This window comes from Lycium ferocissimum, chromosome 2, assembly GCF_029784015.1.
Source record: "Lycium ferocissimum isolate CSIRO_LF1 chromosome 2, AGI_CSIRO_Lferr_CH_V1, whole genome shotgun sequence".
In the NCBI taxonomy this organism is placed as follows: Eukaryota; Viridiplantae; Streptophyta; class Magnoliopsida; order Solanales; family Solanaceae; genus Lycium; species Lycium ferocissimum.
Window position 1 is genome coordinate 67788387 of NC_081343.1, and position 21029 is coordinate 67809415.

The window sequence follows — 21029 nt, forward strand, 5'->3', positions numbered from 1 at the left end:
TATAGGATTTACCCACGTCAAAACACTTTCAATTATGTATATGACATTTTTAGGAATCCTTTTATTGTTTGCTCAAAAGATTCGTTGGGTGAAAAGTAGAAAACTCCTAGTTTGTGTTTAATTTGATGTTGACATGAAACAAATTGGAACCAAATCACATAAATATCATAAAAAAAAAAGTAATAATATAGATATTGAAAATCCATTTCACTAACTCCATTAATTAGTTAACTTTAGGATTTAGCCACTTTAAAACACTACCATTATGTGTGTGACATTTGAGGTATCCTTTTATTATTTATTCTAAAGATTTGTTTGGGTAAAAACATAGAAAACTCCGAGTTTGTGTTTCATTAGACGTTGACATAAAACGGATTTGAACCCAATCATATACTCCCTCCGTTTCAATTTATGTGAATTCATTTGATTGAGCACGATATTAAAAAAAAAGTGAAGACTTTTAAAACTAGTGGTTCAAAATAAGTCTTGAATATTTATGTATTAGAATCATTTAATAAAGTAAATTTATTTAAATTAGAAAGGATCATTTATTTTGAGGATTTAACTAAAGAAAATAGGTTGACATAAGTTGAAACAGAGGGAGGGAGTACAAGATATTATTCGAAAATAAGAAAATAAGCAAGTAATAGCAATAATATAGAGATTGAAAATTCAGTTCACTAACTCCATTAGTTTAATATTGGTAAGGCATCGTAATGATGTAGCATTGGTCTAAACAATGAATAAATATATGACACAAAATTTCATAGGCGAGTGGGAAAAGGAAAAGAAAAGGCATGTTGTCTTGACCGCACTTCTACGTTTGGGACAAACTCTGCATCTTTCTCCTCTTCTTCTGCTACTTTGTTCACTCACTCACTAAACCTTTGCTTGATCTTCCTCAACAACTACATTTTAAAGGGATTAAAAAAAAGTATCTCAAATTTACAATAATTGCATTATTAGGGCAAAAGATTTCGAGAACCGAGACGATTCAATCCAATCAACCATTCCAGATCGAACGGACGAACATTGATCGCATTTCAGATCTGTATCTCCTCTCCAGCTTCTTCTACTGGTAATGATTTCTCTTTTTTATTCTTATTTTTATTAGTTAAACTTTACGTGCTTCAGATGCCTACATTATTGTTAGTAGTAATACTTATTGGAGTGTTATTATTATTTTTTTCCTGAATTATGTTTTTGTGTAATTCACATGCTTCCTTCAGAGATAAGTTCTTTTATCATTCATTTGTAGTTCATATGCTCTGTTTTAGCTTTGTTTTAATCTCGTACAACTTTTAATTAAACGCCATTGCCTGTAGGTTTTTGAGAATTTACTTATGTGCTTAGCTGTGTGGATTATATTCACTATTCAACATTGGAATAATGCTGATTTGGGCTCACTGTGCTGTTTATCATTAGTTGTTTGAAGTATATGCCTAGTTTCTAAGTTTCACTTACAGAAAGTTAATTAAAGAAAAAAGTTTCTAGTTGAAGTTGAGGTAGCTACCAATTTTGGTTCGTAAATTTCTACATTTCATGCTAATTCCATTCTCAAGAGTTATAAGAAACAGTAATATCTGTGTGTCTATTTTACTCAAGTTGTACTTTCTGGATACTAAGTTACTAGCAGACGGCTCAGCCCTTCTTAAACCCGGACTAGCCTCTACGCCATTAACATGTCTCTGAATCTTCTTGAGGCAACCAGATTTCGCTGGATAATTTTGTTATTTTGCATTTCATGCACTGACCAGATGACATTATTCATTTTGCATGTAATTTTCTGTTTGTTCACATCTAACCATTGACTGACTATAGACGTACTCACAAGTCATATATAATAGTAGTTGCTTTTGCAATCTGTAGCTGCAGTAATTGTGTTTGTTTCCTTATGTCATACCTGTTTGCTCTTCATCACTAAGTGTGTTTATTTCTTGTTCTAATTGTTTTGTCAAAATGAGAAGTTCTTATAATAATTTTTCTTAAGAAAATGTTCCTCACTTTATCGTATATTTCCAGATTCTATCAATCCCAGTTATGACAACAGCATATTCAGAAACAGATTTGGCTCATCATAAATCATCTTCTAATGAATAAACAGCAGTTGAACTGAAGGTGTACCTCTTATCTGCGAAAATATCACGGACTTGTGTTGCTTGATTTTTGGATTGGAAGGCATCTGTCAGAAATTTAGCTAGATTGGTGGAGGCCTGCTAGCCAAATCGCAAAGTGGCAGAGAAGAAAAGATGAAGATCAGCAAACAACTTGTGTTGACGTATATATATCTGCTTGTCTATATACTGCTTTCCTCAGGAGTTATTTTGTACAACAAGGTATATCATTTTCTATACTATTCAGTGAGTTTCTTTGGCTTCATTTTTTTTACATCTTTTTTGGTACGGAACACTGTTTATTGGTTCGGATATTCTCATATTTTAGAGTTTCAACTCAATAGAACATGTTCAGAACTTAAAAAATGACAAGAGCAATTTAGATTAACACTGTGGTTCAATTAACCTACGAGAAGGACAACCAAAAGTGACAAGCTGTTATGTCACCTATAAAAAACATAGTGACAAGCTGTTATCATTTACTTCCTCTGGCTTGCAAGGAGTAATTAAATTAAGTTTGCATGTTGTTCACTCTTGGTTGAGGAGTGAGCAAGAAAAGTAGGGGAAGTTCTGATCAAGCCATTTGCTATCCATAATCAACTTTTACAATTAATCTAGATTGAACAAAAATTGGAAAATAGTTTCTTATGTTCCATCCAATTACACCAAAACACATGGTGAGAAGAGAAAATATCTTGGCGGGGAACCGACCACAATGTGAGTAATCATCTAACTGTCTCTTTTGATGTGAAAACCAGTGACGTCGGCTGATGATTAAATATACTACATGTTTGGTCTATGTTTCATTGAAAGATAAACATTTTTCTAATATCATGGTTATTGAAGGTACTAAATGGGGAGTCTATCTCTGCATATAGGAATAGAGACTGTTCACTTAAAAAATATATAATACTAAAGCAGTTGTTGTTAACTTAAAAGTATAGAGGATAGGTTTCACTCTAACATTTAGTATTATAGCATTTTCCTCTAATTAAAAGATAGTCCCGCTTATCTTGTGTTATAAGATACTCGTTGCATCTCAAACTTTCAGAACTGTAGAAACCTCGACCCTCCACTAACATCAATGTTAAAATTGAAAGCACCCGTTTATTTACTCCTTTCTAAGTTTTCTTTTTCCTCCTTATTTCCCTCTTGTTCTCTTTTTTCCAGCCTTTCCCATTTTGCTGGGTAAGTTGCAGGGAAAAATTTTAATCAGGGGAAAAAGGGACTGACTACATTTAAGAGCTTCAGTTTTCTGGTAAACTGGTTTAGAAGGAGGGCGTGGGAAGGGAGAAGTAGACGAGATATGATAGATGGTCTTGGGAAAGCCATGCTCTAGGATAAGTGACATGTTACTAACTTCCACTTTCTCGCTTTTCTCTTTCTGTATGGTGTCGTTATTTCTCCGCTGCACTTACGCAATGTAGTTTTAGGAAAAAGACAATACTGCTGTTCAATTCATTTTTCTGTATCATTCAGGTTTTATTGTGTATCTCAAGTGCCATTAGTATGCTAATGAACCTTGGTCTGGTTTCTTTTTTTTTTTGCAGTGGGTACTTTCACCAAAATATTTCAATTTCCCGTTACCAATAACACTTACCATGATTCATATGGGCTTCTCAGGCTTAGTAGCTTTCCTTCTTATCCGTGTCTTCAAGGTATTGTATTGTTATTGGTAATTACAGTAAATAATTTTTTTTTGGTAATTACAGTGCTATGTTTCTTGCAACATTTCATGCTCTGCTCCTCGATGACAACTTCTTGCTTATCAATATTAATTGTCGACTTTGTTGTAGAATGTTTTCTTGTTTGGATCATTATGTATCATTTTAATTTTACCAGTGTCGCGGATTTTGAAACGACTCACCACATGTTAATTTTCAACCTTCGTCACTTTTGTGCTTTTGATGCTATATGCTTTTGATGCGACTTTGTCTTTGGGCTTTCTTCTGAGCAAAACAGTTGCTATTTAATGATTTATCGTATTTTTTAACCCGTTGAGGCCTGAAGAGAGGTTTTTGCGGTGATTTCTTTTTTTTTTTTTGGATAATCGTGGTGTTCGGGCCAGCTTTCGCGCACCTTGACTAATTCCACGAGGTACTTGCTACCTCCCACCAGCTGAGATACCGGGTAACTCTAAACTCGCTGCAGTGATTCTGAAGAACCACTTGTAGAATTCCTCATTCTAGATCCAGCTGGGCCCTGTGGAGGGCTCTCAGCAGATATATTCATTTTTATATTTATTCATGTTTAGATATCTAACTTGGCATTTGGCTGTCTTTAGCTTCTGAATTTTGATTATGGCTCACTTTTCATCCACTGGAGGGAAAATTAATATATATAGACAATTTTTCATTCCCCTTGATGCATAAGACTAGGGATCGACTGATTTCCTTCCGTTCTTGTTAATTTTCTGCAGGTTGTATCTCCTGTCAAAATGACGTTTGAAATGTAAGAGTTTGCTCCTTTGGATCCACATTGCCTTCAGATGTAATGTTATCTTATTTAACTGTTTATTGCTGAATCTGCAGATATGCGACGTGTGTGATTCCCATTAGTGCTTTCTTTGCTTCAAGTCTTTGGTAAGGTTCTACTTTGATGAACTGAAAGTCCTTGCTTGCCTTTGGTTAGAATGTTCAAGTGCCTTTTCTATGGTGTTATGCGACCTCATAAATAGTAAATGGTTCAGTGATGGGTTAGCATGAACTGTGATAAATGGATTAGTTATAAATGCATGTTGGTGATAGATGAGAATTGTCCTTTAACCTATTATGAATGTCTAATGCCTACTTATCATGCACTAACAACGAAACCATTTATACCTTTGAATCTAACCTAAAAGAGTACTTTTACATGATATTATGTTATCTGCTCTTATGTTAAAAGAAAGATATGTTAGATTGGCACAAATTTTGCTCATTGTGCATGTGTCCAACTGACCAGGCATTCTTTTGTAACTAGCTACTGGAAAGCGCCAAAAAAGAAGAAGAAAAGAATGTACTCTACTGTTCCTGTTTCCAACGACACAGGAGACCTTGACTTTTTAGGATTATCTGATTAATTGTGTTTAAACTAGTCCAAGCAGTCTGGACATTTGAGATTAATGAACTAGTTTTGAGTCAAATTAAGCATGTATTTAACATTGTTTGCCATCTACTATGATGGGTTTATTGATTGGTTTCAAGTATATTGGCAAATGCTTTTCCTCTATTTGACTAACTGTCTCGTAGAACTAGCTGTTTTGCTATGACAGAGGAAGAGTTTTGGCTTGTTAGATTTCCTTTTCTCCTCCTGGACACTTTTTACTTCTCTCTGGTAAAGTAGAAATGGAGTTATAACAAAGCTATGAGACTTGGGGTAATAAGAAAATATGGACACTTTCATGCATAATTGATGTTCTCTGTTCTTCATCAAAAAAAATTGATGTTCTCTGTTTTGGCTGGGTAACTGATGTTTTTGATGTACTTTGTCTACTTGTTTGTCAAAAGAACATTTTCTTTGGAGTGTGTTTTCCTGTTTGTTTCAGTTGCTGAGTTGCTATATGTTTCATTACTTGCATGAACATGAGGTTCTAAAAATTGTTTTTCTAAAAGCAGCATATGTTATTTTATTGCAGGTTTGGAAACACAGCTTATCTGTTCATTTCTGTAGCTTTTATCCAGATGCTCAAAGCTCTAAGTATGCATGGGTAACAATTTTCTAATTCTCCATCCTATGTTTGCGAATGTACTGATTGGCTGTAGTTTTGTGTTGAAATTACAGTGCCAGTGGCCACCTTTGTCATGGCTGTTATTTGTGGAACTGACAAGTTACGATGCGATGTATTCTTGAACATGCTGTTGGTCAGCGTTGGTGTCGTAGTATCCTCCTATGGAGAAATTCACTTCAACATAGTTGGTACAGTTTATCAAGTCACTGGAATATTTGCTGAGGCGCTTAGGCTGGTCTTAACTCAAGTTCTACTTCAGAAGAAGGGATTAACTCTGAATCCTATCACCAGCCTATATTACATAGCTCCATGCAGGTATGTAGTAGAGGATCCTATCTTGTGGAGTTGAGTTATTAGCTCTCATGTGGCGGAGGTGAATAGATGATCCTATGTTGAGGTCTATATGGTTCCAGTTAGATCTTATGCCTTTAGAAAAACTAAATCTAAAATAAAAAAGAGACTCCAGTTAGATCTTGGCTTATAATGATTCTAAACTTCCTACCTTGCTCATTCCACGCTTGGGGAAAGGGAGAAAAGTAAACAAAGAACACATACAATAGGAAACCTTTCCCATACATTTGGTTCTTGTCATACATCTACCTTTCCAGATGGGCTTGGAGCTAGTTTTTCATCTTTTTATTCTTTAGCATCAATAAATGCTCATTTTTTTCATGACACTATGATTGCAATGTACCTATCAGTTAATTGCTGATATAAAAAGTGAAAGAGGCACTTCTGTATCACATTTTTATTAAATTTGTCGTCATTCGAATTGTTTGAGAGTATGTGCTTCGAAATTTTATAGCTCAAGTTGGAATGTATTTCTTTTGCATGCAATTCTACATATATATAATAAATCTTTTTGGAAACAAGTGACCATACTTTTTATTTCCGTTAGCATGTAGTCACGTGTTAATCTGTGTCCCGTATCTGGCATGATTTATTAGTTATTACTGTGTCCTGGGCTGGTCTGATGAAGTGAAAAGAAATAGAAATGATGCCAGGGGTTGGTATTTGCTTGTTAGTTCTTTTACAGAAAATTTGTTCTCTGCACACATGGATAGACACATACTCTGCTATGCATGAACTCCTCTCCGTAGTTATGTTTATCTCACTCAGCGAGAGATTTTCTGCAAAGTGGCAATTGCTGCTGTATGTCACCTGGTAATAAGAAAGTACGAGAGTGATCTCTGTACTCTTAACTGTCTGTCTTTTATTTGAGTTTTGAGTCTCATGCAAGTGCTGTCATACTGTTTCTTGGGGTTACTTATGAGAACTTGTTTCAACACGCAGCTTTGTCTTTCTTTTTGTCCCGTGGTATCTTCTGGAGAAGCCTGAGATGGAAGTCTCACAGATTCAGTTCAACTTCTGGATTTTCTTTTCAAATGCACTTTGTGCTCTTGCTCTGAATTTCTCAATCTTCTTAGTGATTGGTAGAACTGGTGCTGTAACCATCCGAGTTGCCGGTGTCTTGAAAGATTGGATACTTATTGCCCTTTCAACTCTAATTTTTCCAGAGTCGACAATAACCACTCTTAATATTACAGGCTATGCCATTGGTAAGCTTACTATTCCTTCTTACTTATGGGAGCTTTATCCATCATCATCTTACTGAAATATTTCTGTTTTTGTACAGCATTATGCGGCGTTGTGATGTATAACTACATAAAGATCAAGGATGTTCGAGCTGTTCAACTTCCTGTAGATAGCGTTACTGATCGAATAGCTAAGGTCTCACCTAATGACTTTCAAGTTTCAATTTCAGAATTTGCACCTTTTTGTTTTTTTTTGAGTTTGTGTTCTTTTTCTTTGTTCATCATTTTCTCATTCTCAATTTTTCCCAAAAGGTTTCCAATATCAAGTTCCCAATATGAAAATCATCCTTGCATGTCTAGAAAATAGTTTCCTAATGAAGAGAAAAAGAAATACGACAGGAGCTCGAGAATAGGCTAAATAGATAATCAACAGTTAGTTTCCTTTTCTTTTAACACAGTTTGAGCTTGCATGGTTGCTTGATTATGTCTATCTCAGTTCATCATGGAGTCTTTAGCTTGCATGCAAAATTTTCTTCTAGTAAAGATGGTTTTTATTGCAAGCAGCGCCAATTTTTTTCCTTTCTGCACTTTGCCTCTGACAGGAACTTAAGATGGAGAAGAAGTCATCTGATCTCTATGTGCCAGACGATATTGCTAAGAACAGTGGAGGAAAAGGTGCAAGGAATGGGTCTCCCGATTCAATAGTGGATGAGGAAGCACCCTTTATTCCTTCAAGTAGGGTCTCTCATCTTGGGCGAAGCCCACTTAGCAGCTACTCAGCGTGAGAACCGTTATTTCTTTTAGGTGTCATTTCGGGTTCATTTTTTAGAATCACAGTATCAAGCAGATTGATGAGATCGTGTCTTGTTCATACGCCCTCCACCGTTTAGTAAGAATTGCATTTCTTTGCAGGGTATCACTGCCATTAAAGTTGATACTAGTTATTTATTGTAATATTGTTTTAGGCTTGTTATATTCAATGAAATATTGATAGGTAGAGTGTATGCTTATGCACGGCATCCATAGTTGAGTTATTTCTCACTATGCCTTGGCAAGGAAAATCTTGATCATAGATTTTAGCTGAGGCAACTTTCTGGGACTCTGGTGTAGAAATTGACAGTACTTCAGGTTCTTTGTACGGTTTTCTCACTTTAAACTGATTCATGGATCCAATTCTTTTCTTTGTTTCCGGAGAGACTTAACTGCTAATCTGGGTTAACGTATAATGTTAAATTTTATTTTGCTAAGTCATCTATTCTATTTATTGTTGTATGATTGTATCAGCTATCAGCATTTAGATACCACCACGAAGGAAGTCGATAGTAGATACTGAAGTGAAAAGCAAGACTCAGCTTGCATATCAAAATTGTATTTTTGTAGAGGCTTGTAACCAGTGGCGGCGGATCCAGAATTTTCACTCGGGAGTTTGGAAGAAAATAACAAAAGCTAAATATAAAAAATAATGTTGTCCCTATGAATCGAACCTATGACGCTAGAGACAATTTTGAATATCCTAGACCACTTGAACCATTTGTTTAGGGTATTCAAAAGTTAATATATGTACATAAACACAAAAAATTTATTCTATATATACAATGTAATTTTTTGTCGTAGGCTTTTGGGTGAACACTCTTCTCACCCTCTAAATCCGCCCCCGCATACAACCGCTAATACATAGCTCTCGGAATAATCCTTACAAGGGTTTTCAAATAAAATGACGAATAAACATATTACCAGATAGCAAGCTTGTTTTGTTGTTCCTTCCGAAAGACGCATATAAATACCTCAACTACGCATTAATCTAGTTATATGGTAAAATGTGGATTTTCAGTATCAAGATACTGTTTGGTTGTCAGGAAAAGAAGTATAAGCGCAAGAAATCACCTTTTTCATATTTGCAGCTATTTTCTTATGAAAGAACGTTTTTAGCTACTTTCATAGCATCCAAACAATGACTGAGGTATCAAATCTCGTTGATTTCCCTTTTCTCAAATTTTGGGTGGAAATTGATGTTATTAGCTGACTAAACTTGAATTTATCTTATCCGTAAAAGAGGTGCATTGCTATTTTGATACAGCTCAGAAAATTAATAGGGAATTTGGGGAAAAATGAGAGAATGCTCCTAAAGAGTAAGGGATTGACTTACTCTTGAACAGAGATTCAAATGTGCTCGAAAGCTATGGGGGAATGGGAGAAATGTAGATACAGTTAGAGAAAGAATTATATTGATTCAAAATACTGAAATTGAATGCCTTACAAAAGTGTTTGGGATCAGATTATATGCTATGGAAATGGGCGGGAAAATTTGTTATCACCGTCAACTAACTTCCGAAGCATGTGCCGATCACGTGCCTATTTCTAACTAACTAACTCCTTAACTACTTTCTTGAACCTTAATAGCTACTAATTGCCAGCTAATACAATTGAACTGGAACAGAAATTACAACAGATTCTCTTTGAATTACAATTAGGATCATATCAATACCCCAACGTTAAAGACAATCCTTGTCCTCAAGGATTAAACTGAGGAAACCTGTTTGTAAAGTCCCGCAACTCCTCCCAAGAACTGTCTTCAAGTCTTTGCATTAAGCCACTTAACCAAAACTCTAGTGATGGCTCTACCATTCTTCTTAGCCAATCTCCTCTCTAAAATAGCTTCAAGTGTCAACAATAGATGACCAGAGTCAGTGTGAACAACAGGCAAGGACACAGATGCAACATGAGAGCCTAGTTTCTTTTTTGGGTTGAGAGATATGAAAAGTAGGATGAACCTTAGAACCAGCAGGTAAAGCCAATGTGTAGGCAACAGCTCCCACCTTAGCAATGATTTGGAAAGGACCAAAATACTTAGCAGACAGTTTTTGAAAAGAATGATCTTTCAAGGATAGTTGCCTATAGGGTTGTAGCTTGACAAATACCCAATCACCAACAGCATAAGATCTCTCAGTTCTGTGCTTATCAGCTTGCTCCTTCATTTTATTCTGAGCCTTTTCCAAATGGAATTTCAACTTCCTGATAGTAGCATCTCTAGCTTGGAGGCTTCTGTCAACTAACTCCAATTGAGAATCAAAAGGAAGGTAAGGAAGTAGAGAGGGTGGTTTTTGACCATACACAACTTCATAAGGTGACATCTTGATAGCAGAATGGTATGAGGTGTTGTACCACCATTCAGCCAGACCCAACCAATAGGGCCAATCCTTAGGCTTATCAAATGTCATACACCTCAGATAACACTCTAAACATCTGTTGACAACCTCAGTCTAGCCATCTATTTGAGGGTGATAGGAAGTAGAAGTTAACAAGGAAACTTTCTGCAATTTAAACAGTTCCTTCCAAAATTTACTGAGGAATACAGTGTCTCTATCAGACACAATTGTCTTAGGCAACCCATGCAATCTAAATACACCATCCATGAATGATTGAGCTACTTCAAGAGCAGTATAAGGGTGCTTCAAGGCCATGAAATGAGCAGCTTTACTGAGTCTGTCTACCACAACAAAAATAACTTCCTTGCCAACAGCTTTTGGAAGACCCTCAATGAAATCCATTGAGATGTCATGCCAAACTTTATCAGGAATTGAGAGAGGTTGAAGCAACCCAGGGTATGCAACATTTTCACCCTTACACCTTTGACAAACTTCACACTCTTTAATGAAGGAATATATATCTTGCTTCATTTTCTTCCAATAAAACTCTTGCTTCAATCCATGTAAGGAAGCAGTAATACCTGAATGACCCCCAGTGGAGCTAGCATGAAATAAGCAAATCAATTTTTTCCTCAAGGTAGCATTAGAACCCACCATGATCTTCCCCTTCCTACTAAGAATGCCAGCTTGAAATCTGTAGTAAGGTTTGTGGTTAGCTCCTAACTGAATGGACTACAGCAACTTCTGTATGTGAGGATCATTGAGCCAAGATTGTTGTACTTCAGTAATAATGTCAGCTTGCACACCAGAAATGCTCAATAGCTTAATGAGCTCCCCCTTCCTAGATAGAGCATCAGCAGCTAAATTCTCTTTGCCTTTCTTATACATGATTGAGTAATCATAGCCAAGCAGTTTCACAAGCCATTTCTGCTGACTAGGAATAGAGATTCTTTGCTCAAGTAAATACTTGAGGCTATGATGATCAGTTTTAATAAGGAAATGCCTGCCTAATAAGTAAGGCCTCCATCTCTGAACTGCTGTTACCAGAGCTAATAACTCCCTTTCATAAACTGAAAGAGCTCTATTCTTACTAAACAACCCCTTACTGAAGAAAGCAATAGGTTTACCATCCTGGGCCAACACAGCACCAATGCCTCCTCCTGAAGCATCAGTTTCAATAGTGAATTCCTTAGAAAGTCAGGCAGTGCCAAGACAGGAGCAGTAGTTAATGCCAGTTTTAACTTTTCAAAGGCTGCATCAGCATCCTTGTTCCAATGAAAACTCCCCTTCTTTAATAAATCTGTCAATGGTCTAGCAATGACACCATAGCTTCTGATAAATCTCCTATAGTATCCAGTTAGGCCTAAGAACCCTCTCAAGCCCTTGAGAGTTTTAGGTGGTGGCCAATTCATGACAGCTTCAACCTTAAGCCTGTCCATTGCCACTCCTTCTTCGGAGATCACATAACCTAAGTAGTCAATTCTAGTTACACCAAAATCACATTTGCTCTTTTTGACATACAACACATTAGCCCTCAAAATTTGAAAAGTCTTTTCTAAATGGATCAAATGGTCAGTCCAATTAGAACTGTATATTAAGATATCATCAAAGAATACAAGAATGAATTTTCTGAGATGGGGGTGGAAAATTTTGTTCATTAAACTCTGGAAAGTAGAGGGGGCATTTGTGAGGCCAAAAGGCATAACCAAGCACTCATAATGGCCATGATGAGTTCTAAAGGCAGTTTTAGGGATGTCACCTTCACACATTCTGATCTGATGATAACTAGATCTGAGATCCAGTTTTGAAAAATATCTTGCACCATGCAGTTCATCCAATAGTTCTTCAATAACTGGAATAGGAAACTTGTCTTTCACTGTGCAATTGTTCAGTTCTCTATAGTCCACACACATTCTCCATGTACCATCCTTCTTCTTCACTATGACAATGGGTGAAGAATATGGACTAGTGATGCTCCTAATAATCCTAGAGCTCAACATCTCATCCGCCATTCTTTCAATCTCATCTTTCTGTATAGTAGGGTACCTATAAGGCCTGATGTTTATAGGTGAAGTGCCCTCTTTGAGAATGATTTTGTGATCATGATCTCTAGAGGGTGGAAGTTCAGTAGGAGGTTCAAACAAATCTGCATACTTGTCCAATACCCCTCCCAAGGCTTGTGTTTCATCCTCTCCCACTGCCTGCCCTTCTAGTGAGAATAAACTTGCCTCTACATCTTGTCCCTCATTCAAGAACATGCCCAAATTAATCATACATAGTTCAGCAGGTTTAGCCAAAGTTTTATCCATTTGTGCAGCTCCAATCATCTTTACTTTAGCAGGTTGAATGCCTCTTAGTGATACTTTTTGACCCCCTAAACTGAATTCCATCTTGAGCTTCCTAAAATTCCACATTATATCTCCAAGAGTGATTAACCATTGGATTCCCAGAACCATGCTGCATCCCTCAATGGGTAATATCAATATATCAGAATCAAACTGCACACCTTGCATTTTCCATTCTAGTTTCTTGCATATGTAGTGACTCTTGACCTTATTACCATCAGCAATTGACACAGAAAATGGAGTTATAGCTGTTAGTTTGCACCTTAATTTCTTAGCAATGTTAAGATCCAAGATGTGCACTTCCTGTGTCTATCAAAACTTGTACAACCTTGCCTTTTACTGAAATTGTCACTCTCATAGTCCTAAAGTCATACACACCAATCATAGCATGCATGGATACTCTAGGTAATATTGATCCTTCAGCATCAGTTTCTAATTCTTGTGCCATGAGAGCTAGCAATTCACCAGGATCTACCATTAATTCTTCCTCCACTTCTAAGGGTTCTTCTGGTTCCTCTAACTCCATACAGAATAGTTGCCTTTTTTTCTTACACACATGCCCATATGTGTACTTTTCATCACAATTATAGCACAAACCCTTGCTTTTCCTTTTCTCCATTTCAGTAGGTGTAAGTAATCTGGGATTTTTGTAGGTTGGCTTAGAACTACCAGTCTGAGGAATGAAAGGTTTTGAGGTTATGTTAGATTTGTTTTGTGGTTGGCTATAGCCTTGTGAGGTTGATGGTGTGAATCTTGTCATATTTCTGGGATTTGCTAAGATAGGAGTTTGAGTGAATAACTGTTTTTGCACTAAAATAGTTTGCTCTTGAATCCTGGCTAAACTAATGGCTTTAGCTAAAGTTCTAGGACCTAGCATCTTGACAGTCAATCCAATCTCAGGTTTTAATCTCTAACGAAACAACTAACTTCATACTCATCTGATAACTCCACTCTAGTCAATAGTTCATCAAAGATATCCACATAGTCTTGAACAGAATTTACCTGTTTAAGCTCCTTGAAATCCCCCATTGGATCATCAAATAATTCAGATCCAAACCTGGAGTATAACCACCTGACATATTCTCCCCATCTAGGCCAATCTCTGGTCAATCTTTGCTTCATATAGGCCTGATGCCATTGTATTGCCTTCCCTTCCAACCTACAGGATGTTATCTTGACCTTTGAATCATCAGGTATGTCTTTCACATCAAAAAATTGCTCACATTTATACAACCAGTCTCTCAAACCAGTACCATCAAAACTGGGGAATTGTAGTTGATAATTGCGAGTGAGTTCTTTGGTTATTTGCAACTCTTTCATTTCTTCTAGCTCTTCCTTCATTTTGTGTTCCATCTGCCTCCAAGTTAACATGAGGTACAGGACCATTATTGGTGTTTAGAGTTCCCAACAACAGCCTTTTGATTTCCTCCATTGCTTGAGCTACCTTAGCATCAACAGAATTCTGCATTTCTGTGACAGAATTCACCACACCTTCCATAGAACCTTTCAAGGTGTCAACCTCTCTTCTCAGTTCTTGCATATGAGTATTATGGTCACCCATGATTTAGGTCAGAGGATCGTACGCTCTGATACCAATGATACAGCTCAGAAAATTAACAGGGAATTTGGGGGGAAAATGAGAGAATGCTCCTAAAGAGTAAGGGATTGAATTACTCTTGAACAGAGATTCAAATGAGCTCGAAAGCTATGGGGGAATGGGAGAGATGTAGATACAGTTAGAGAGAGAATTATATTGATTCAAAATACTAAAATTGAATGCCTTGCAAAAGTGTTTGGGATCAGATTATATGCTATGGAAATGGGCGGGAAAAGCTGTTACCGTAGCTATCAACTAACTTCCTGAAGCATGTGCCAGTCACGTGCCTATTTCTAACTAACTAACTCCTTAACTACTTTCTTGAACCTTAATAGCTACTAATTGCCAGCTAATACAATTGAATTGGAACAGAAATTACAACAGATTCTACTGAATTACAATTAGGATCATATCATATTTCAAAAGTTATTTATGGTTTTGTAGTCCATCACAAATCTTCTTTCCGTAAAAGATTATTAAAGAGTAATATCGGAGATTTATGAATAAAATAGCATAGAAGATCATTTTCTCTTTTTCTTTATATGATCAATACAAATGTTCCACGATGAGTATAGTTTAAATTAACTTAGAAATGTGCGTACACTATTCTAAGCATAGTAGGCAGGAGCATGTGCTCTTATTTTATACTATTAAGAGTTCACATTGCTCCCCTTAAGTAATACAATAAGAAGGAATTGGAAAAAAGAATTATCAAATCTCCTAAAAATCTGCGTTTCGATTATTTGCTAAGAATGTTGAGTAAGGTATGTTGAATGCATAATGTTAAATTTCAATATGCATACACCAAGCGATAAGAACAAACTATTATACGGAAGCAAGAAAGCTACTAAAAGATTTATTTCTAAGTAAAAGATTTGAGATATTCGGACAACTACTTTCATATATTTGATCAATTCAAAACGTCACACAGTAAAGTCAAATTGATGATTCATATACATATTCAACAGTTTATAATGGAACATAATCTGATTGCATGATAATTCAAACTAATCCTAAAAGAATTGATGTAATCAGCTATAAATTGCATAAATCAAAAGTGATACTACTAAATTAACTGGTATTTAATATTTTGTTAACTTATACATACGTAAGTAGCGGTAAAAGAAAATATTAAAACATTAATTTGAAAGAACAAATCCTTACATTAGATAAGTTAGAAGACTTAAAATCTAAAACTCGAAAAAACTCTATATCATTAATTAATGTCGTTGGTATTTTAAAACAATTTGTGTCCTTATGCTGAGGGTCTAACGGAAGCCGTCTCTCTGTAGAAGTAAGGTTTGTGTATACTTTATCCTTCCCAAACCTCACTTTGTTGGATATATCGTTGTTGTATTATTTTAAAACAATTTAAAAAATGAAAATACTGTAATATAAATTCGGTATAATGAAATATATCTGCCCGGTTATAAATCCACTTGCAGAGTGGATGTCCACTTGAAGTGGTGAATATCAGATATGTCTTGCCATGTCTAGAATTGGGTTGGTTTTGAGATTCGTAACATGCTTTTGACAAGTTTTGTAACAAACCTTTTGTTGCTATAATAAATAAGTTAATTCAATAAACTATTGAATACACCAAGAAAGATTTCTTTCTAAAGCTTGTTGTTTAATTCTCTAGCATTTTACTTATTTTATAACATGCTCTTTTATTCCTTGTATATTTTCAAGTAAGTTGGAAAACGCGCCCATATATTGTTAAAACGGAAATCAAATATACGGCCGACCAAGCTCCCATATACAAGCCGAAACAGGGCATTTGGGTAAAACACAAAGAACGATAGTGGGAGCAGTTCAAATTCAGTCTGTAAGTGCTAAGTGAGAGAGGCATAACAAAACAGTTAAAAAAAGAGAATCATTTGAACAGCTAGTTTAAATGGCAGTAGAGTGAGAGAGAAGAACCCTTACGGCGTGTAGTTAGATGGCCGGTGCCGGAGACGGATTGAAAGCAGCGGCGGCGGAAGCGCAGTACGAGGCGGCAAAAACATCGGTATGGTGGGATATAGAGAATTGTCAGGTGCCAAGGGGATGTGACCCTCACGCTATCGCTCAGAATATAAATGAGGCATTGAGGAAGATGAACTATAATGGACCTGTCACTATTTCTGCATATGGAGATACTAATGGCATTCCCTCGTACATTCAACAAGCTCTTAATAGTACTGGAATCGGTCTCAATCACGTACCGGCCGGTATAGTAAATTAGTAACAAACACTCTTTTATACTTGCTACATTTGCTATTTGAAGATAATTCCTTTTGGTCCAATATTTTTAGTAGTCGTTTAGCCCTGTGAGAGACTTAACTTCGGTCTTATTTGTTTTCATTAAAATTAAGACGTCTGAATCTGAATGATTTGAATAATGTATTTATTTAGACATAATAAATATATAATCCAAGTAGGCGTTTGGCCATAGATTCCAAATATTTTTCACTTTATTTGCAATTTATGGAGTTGGAGTTGGAGATAGAGTTGTTTTTGGTTATACTCTTTGCGAAAAATAATGTTCATGTTTAAAGGCACTTCTCAAGTTTGAAATACAACTTCAAAAGTGAAAAGTGAGTTGGAACAAGTTATAAGTTGTTTTTCAATTTTGAATTACTTCAAGTTGGATTTGGAATTTTCATGGCGGAACACTTGTTTCAAATAAAGTGTAAAATTATTCCAGAAAAAAATGAATCATTTTTATGGCCAAACAGGTCAAACTTGCTTAGTGCTGGTAGTAGTTGTTGACTTGTTGGTTACATCATTATTTAGTGTTTGCATGCGAAGTACAAATTCATTCATTAAATTTTGTTTGATGAACAGGGGTTAAAGATGCTAGTGATAAGAAAATATTAGTGGATATGCTATTTTGGGCTGTAGACAATCCTGCACCGGCAAATTATTTGCTCATTTCAGGAGACAGGGATTTCTCAAATGCTATTCATCAGTTACGCATGAGGAGATATAATATTCTTCTAGCACAACCTTTTCAAGCTTCTCCTGCTCTTGCTGCTGCTGCCACGAATGTGTGGCAATGGACAAACCTTGCTGCTGGAGGATCTCCACGAGAACTTGCTTTTGGTACTAACACATTACGCCAAGAATCAATACCAATACCGACTCCAATTACTCAACCTATATCCGCAAACACACCTGCTTATTCCAATGCAAATGCAAATGCGGATGCAAATGCCAATGCCAATGCCAATACCAATACTATTGCTTCCGGGCCCCAAAAGTTATCTAATCCTGTTGCTTATTCCAATGCAAATGCCAATACCAATACTAATGCTTCCGGCCCCCAAAGGTTATATAATCCTGGACGCAATGTTAATACTAAAACTAAAACTATTTACGTACCTAAGAACTTGAATCAACTGAATATCACTGGCATGTCAAGTATGCCAGCTAGAATTGAAGAAACTAGTAGCAGCCATTGCTCACAAAAACCAGTTGTCGCACCAAAGCAGTTTGCACCACATCATTTTTTTGCGAAGTCTGATAGTTCAGTGAACCTTAGCAGTAAATTCATAGAAAATAAGGATGCTCAGCGTACTCAATCTCAACCTCCTCTTGTTCCAGATAACTTTGTGAAATTAGATTCTCGCCAGAACAGTTTGCAGCCTGCACTTCCACAACCTGAAGGTTCTGCTGATTTTTCTACACCATTTGTACGCCATCCTAATGCTGGCATGGGTAATTTATCTGATAGCCCCATAAACTTGTATTACACTCCTACTTTTAAATTGACAAAATATTGAAGTGTTGTGACCGAAACTGAAGTTTATTAAGTCAGATAGTTTTCTTGAGGCAACTAATGGTGTAATTTGATTGCAGGTAGGGGTGATTTATGTGGTTCTATGAACAAGAGTGATATATGTCCTGACTTTTCCTTACTTCCATCCTCGTCCGGGGTTTCTAAATCTGTGTGTGGTAATTCAGATTTGGGTCTCCAGCTGCCTGAACACATTCAAGTTCTTATAAGGGTCATCTTGCTTGCATTGAATACTTTGAAGCTTGAGAAGCTTGTGCCTACCAAAGAAAACATTAGTAAATGTATACGTTTTGGTAACCCTAAATATTGTCATATTGATGTTACAGTAGCCTTAAAAACTGCTCTCGAGCAACAGATGATATTAAAGTTAGGACAAGTTGATTTTGAGCTATATGTTGGTAGGACGGAGAGGATTTGGAAATGTGAGAATCCCCTTGGTGGCAATCCTAACCAGTATCGAGATGCAACTTGGAATGCAATTGAGAAATATCTTTGTTCAGCTGCTGGACGTTCAGCACTAGCAGCATCTGAATGCAGGTAAACAATTTCTGCTGCATGGTTTTTAGTGATTCTCAGAGCTTTTTCTCATGTTCTGTCTGCCTTCCAGGTATGAAGCCGCTTTGATTCTTAGAAATGCATGTCTTAAAGACCTTACATTGGGTGAAGTATTTCAAATCCTGAATATGATTATCAGTCTGAAGCGTTGGATTAAAACTTCTTCACCCTCTGATTGGCAACCAATTACCATCACTCTTCCAGAAACTAATAATGATAAGGAAACCAGAACAGGTACCTAGTTGACAGATGCTTCAGTATTTTAGCATGTCGTAGTCAGAGAAATTTTCACAAGTAGATCAGATATATCTTGGAGTTATGGATTTTAAAGGAAGCTCAATTTCGTATAAGATGGTACATTTGGTGCCTACTTGATGACACTAGCATAGGAGTGAGGTCGTTTTTACTTTTGTGGGCTGCTTTTCCATACACTATGCAGCTGATATAGCGGGCAGATTTCTGCACCATGGCTAACCTTATGTTAAAGGGATGGAATTGTTATCATGCTTCTATCCACCTGACTATGCTGATGGATCTCTTAATCTTTCATTCCAGCTGCATGGTTGCTACTATCCTCAATTTCTTTATCTGAAAATTTCCCTTTCGCCGGAAATTTTGTTTACATCAGAAAGTCTACTACTGCTTTCACCTTACTAGATTTGAAGCACTCAGGAAGAATGTATTCTTGGTTCCCTGGTGAGTAGAAAACTGGCAAGATTGGGTTGCAGATTGACAAGAAATTTTGTAGTCACTGTCGTTGTTCTAGCTAGAATATAAATCTAGAAGAGCGGTTTAGAATACAGATCCAGTAACCTTGTTTTTGGAGCTTATGATCACAAAGAATAAAGAACTTTGTCAAATGGAGTATGTAGATTTACTTGACAGGGATTTTCATATGTTTCCATAACCTTGCGCTTTCGGCTCTTCTTTTTGTTTCTTGGAGCTTATGACTGTAAAGTGCTTTGTCAGATAGAGCATTTGTAGATTACTTGGCAGGCACTTGCATTTGTTTTCGTATCATGCTTCCCCTTCTTCTCTTCTGTCTCATTTGTGTGTTATTATAGTTAATAATTTGTTGGGTGGATCATGTCGTTGGACGGTATCTATTTTCGGCAATCATCCTCGATAAACTACTGGGTTAAAATGTTTCTGTAAGTTTCTGACAGGTGACTAAATCATTGTTCAATTTGCTTTTTTCCTGGGGGCACCAGCATTCGTGGTATGGATTGTTGTCTTTGGTGTTAACACTATAACGCGGTTGGGAGCAAATTAACCTGCATTTGGAACGAATAATTTATTAACATTTTTGAAAACGCATCAAGTTATTGTATTCCTTAAAACAGCTCATCAGTGCATTTTGTTGCTTGGCAGAGTTATCGGAAATCTACGTTTCTGCTATACTGGAGCTTTAATTGCATTCCATTAATCCAGCCAGTAGAAGTGTGTGTTATTGATCTACTGAAATTTTTCACCTTGGACGAAGTAACTTGTCTTTTCAGGGTTTTGTTTTGCTACGGTCCTCGAGGATGGATCCTTTGTCCTTCTCTACTTAAATAGGTAGGGGCCTATAATTAGTCCCAGCAACATGCGAATTATTTCTACTTTGTTTTATAGTCAGTGCTGCGGTTGTCCATGGATCATGGACTAGCATAACCTATATATTTATATTTAGTCTATAGTTTAAAATAATTATTCATAGCTAATAATTATATGTTTACAACTTATACTATATATATATAAAAGTAAAATACCCCATCATCAGATTTTTATTTGTGGTAGCTCTCTTCCCTCTTTCCTCTCTCGCCCATCTCTCTTCTCCCACAATTTTCTCTCCTTTTCCCTTCTTCGCCATTGGAGCAAAGTGAAGCTAAAATCACTTTTTCTTCAATCAAAGCTTGTAGGAAAGTGTTTTTTTTTTTTCTTCACTTTTTCTTCAATCAAAGATTCGACATGGTGGAATGAATCCATGGCCACCGCCACCATCGTCTCACCATCGTCAAATCAGATTTTTTAAGATTTGAGTGTATTTTCTCAGATCTAAGCATATTTTATTTTTTGTATCTTAGATCTGGATGTATTTTAAGGGTTGTTGTTGTTGTTGCGAAATTTCCGGCAGATCTGGCGAAAATCGTTGTCATACCGCCGGTGGCTTTTCCGGTCAAAAATACCGGATCTGAAAAATCACGATTCTTTTTCAGTGTATTCATTAATTTTTAGCATACAATTCATTGTATTCATTAATTTTTT

The 21029-nt window shown here is 36.4% G+C and overlaps 2 protein-coding genes across 2 annotated transcripts; both read left to right on the plus strand.

Moving 5' to 3' along the window:
* Positions 1-734: 734 nt before the first annotated feature.
* On the plus strand, positions 735-8531 carry LOC132047015 (probable sugar phosphate/phosphate translocator At3g17430). The gene is made up of 10 exons (XM_059437886.1): positions 735-1078; positions 2105-2336; positions 3665-3772; positions 4534-4565; positions 4646-4696; positions 5731-5792; positions 5877-6138; positions 7117-7382; positions 7460-7554; positions 7961-8531. Exons 2-10 carry the CDS (start codon positions 2250-2252, stop codon positions 8141-8143), a joined length of 1146 nt encoding a protein of 381 aa, XP_059293869.1. The 5' UTR covers positions 735-1078; positions 2105-2249; the 3' UTR covers positions 8144-8531.
* A 7857-nt stretch (positions 8532-16388) lies between these two features.
* On the plus strand, positions 16389-19815 carry LOC132047887 (uncharacterized). The gene is made up of 4 exons (XM_059438864.1): positions 16389-16659; positions 17276-18148; positions 18290-18764; positions 18835-19815. Exons 1-4 carry the CDS (start codon positions 16389-16391, stop codon positions 19022-19024), a joined length of 1809 nt encoding a protein of 602 aa, XP_059294847.1. The 3' UTR covers positions 19025-19815.
* The last annotated feature ends 1214 nt before the right edge of the window (positions 19816-21029 follow it).

What these genes read in the sequence shown, in the direction of transcription:
- LOC132047887 (XM_059438864.1), top strand. Translation starts at nt 16,389, where the DNA reads ATGGCCGGTGCCGGAGACGGATTGAAAGCAGCGGCGGCGGAAGCGCAG. An exon ending in TCTCAATCACGTACCGGCCG is followed by an intron (nt 16,660 to 17,275) that starts GTATAGTAAATT and finishes TTTGATGAACAG; the next exon opens with GGGTTAAAGATGCTAGTGAT. An exon ending in CCATCCTAATGCTGGCATGG is followed by an intron (nt 18,149 to 18,289) that starts GTAATTTATCTG and finishes ATTTGATTGCAG; the next exon opens with GTAGGGGTGATTTATGTGGT.
- LOC132047015 (XM_059437886.1), top strand. Translation starts at nt 2,250, where the DNA reads ATGAAGATCAGCAAACAACTTGTGTTGACGTATATATATCTGCTTGTC. An exon ending in GAGTTATTTTGTACAACAAG is followed by an intron (nt 2,337 to 3,664) that starts GTATATCATTTT and finishes TTTTTTTTGCAG; the next exon opens with TGGGTACTTTCACCAAAATA. An exon ending in GTCAAAATGACGTTTGAAAT is followed by an intron (nt 4,566 to 4,645) that starts GTAAGAGTTTGC and finishes CTGAATCTGCAG; the next exon opens with ATATGCGACGTGTGTGATTC.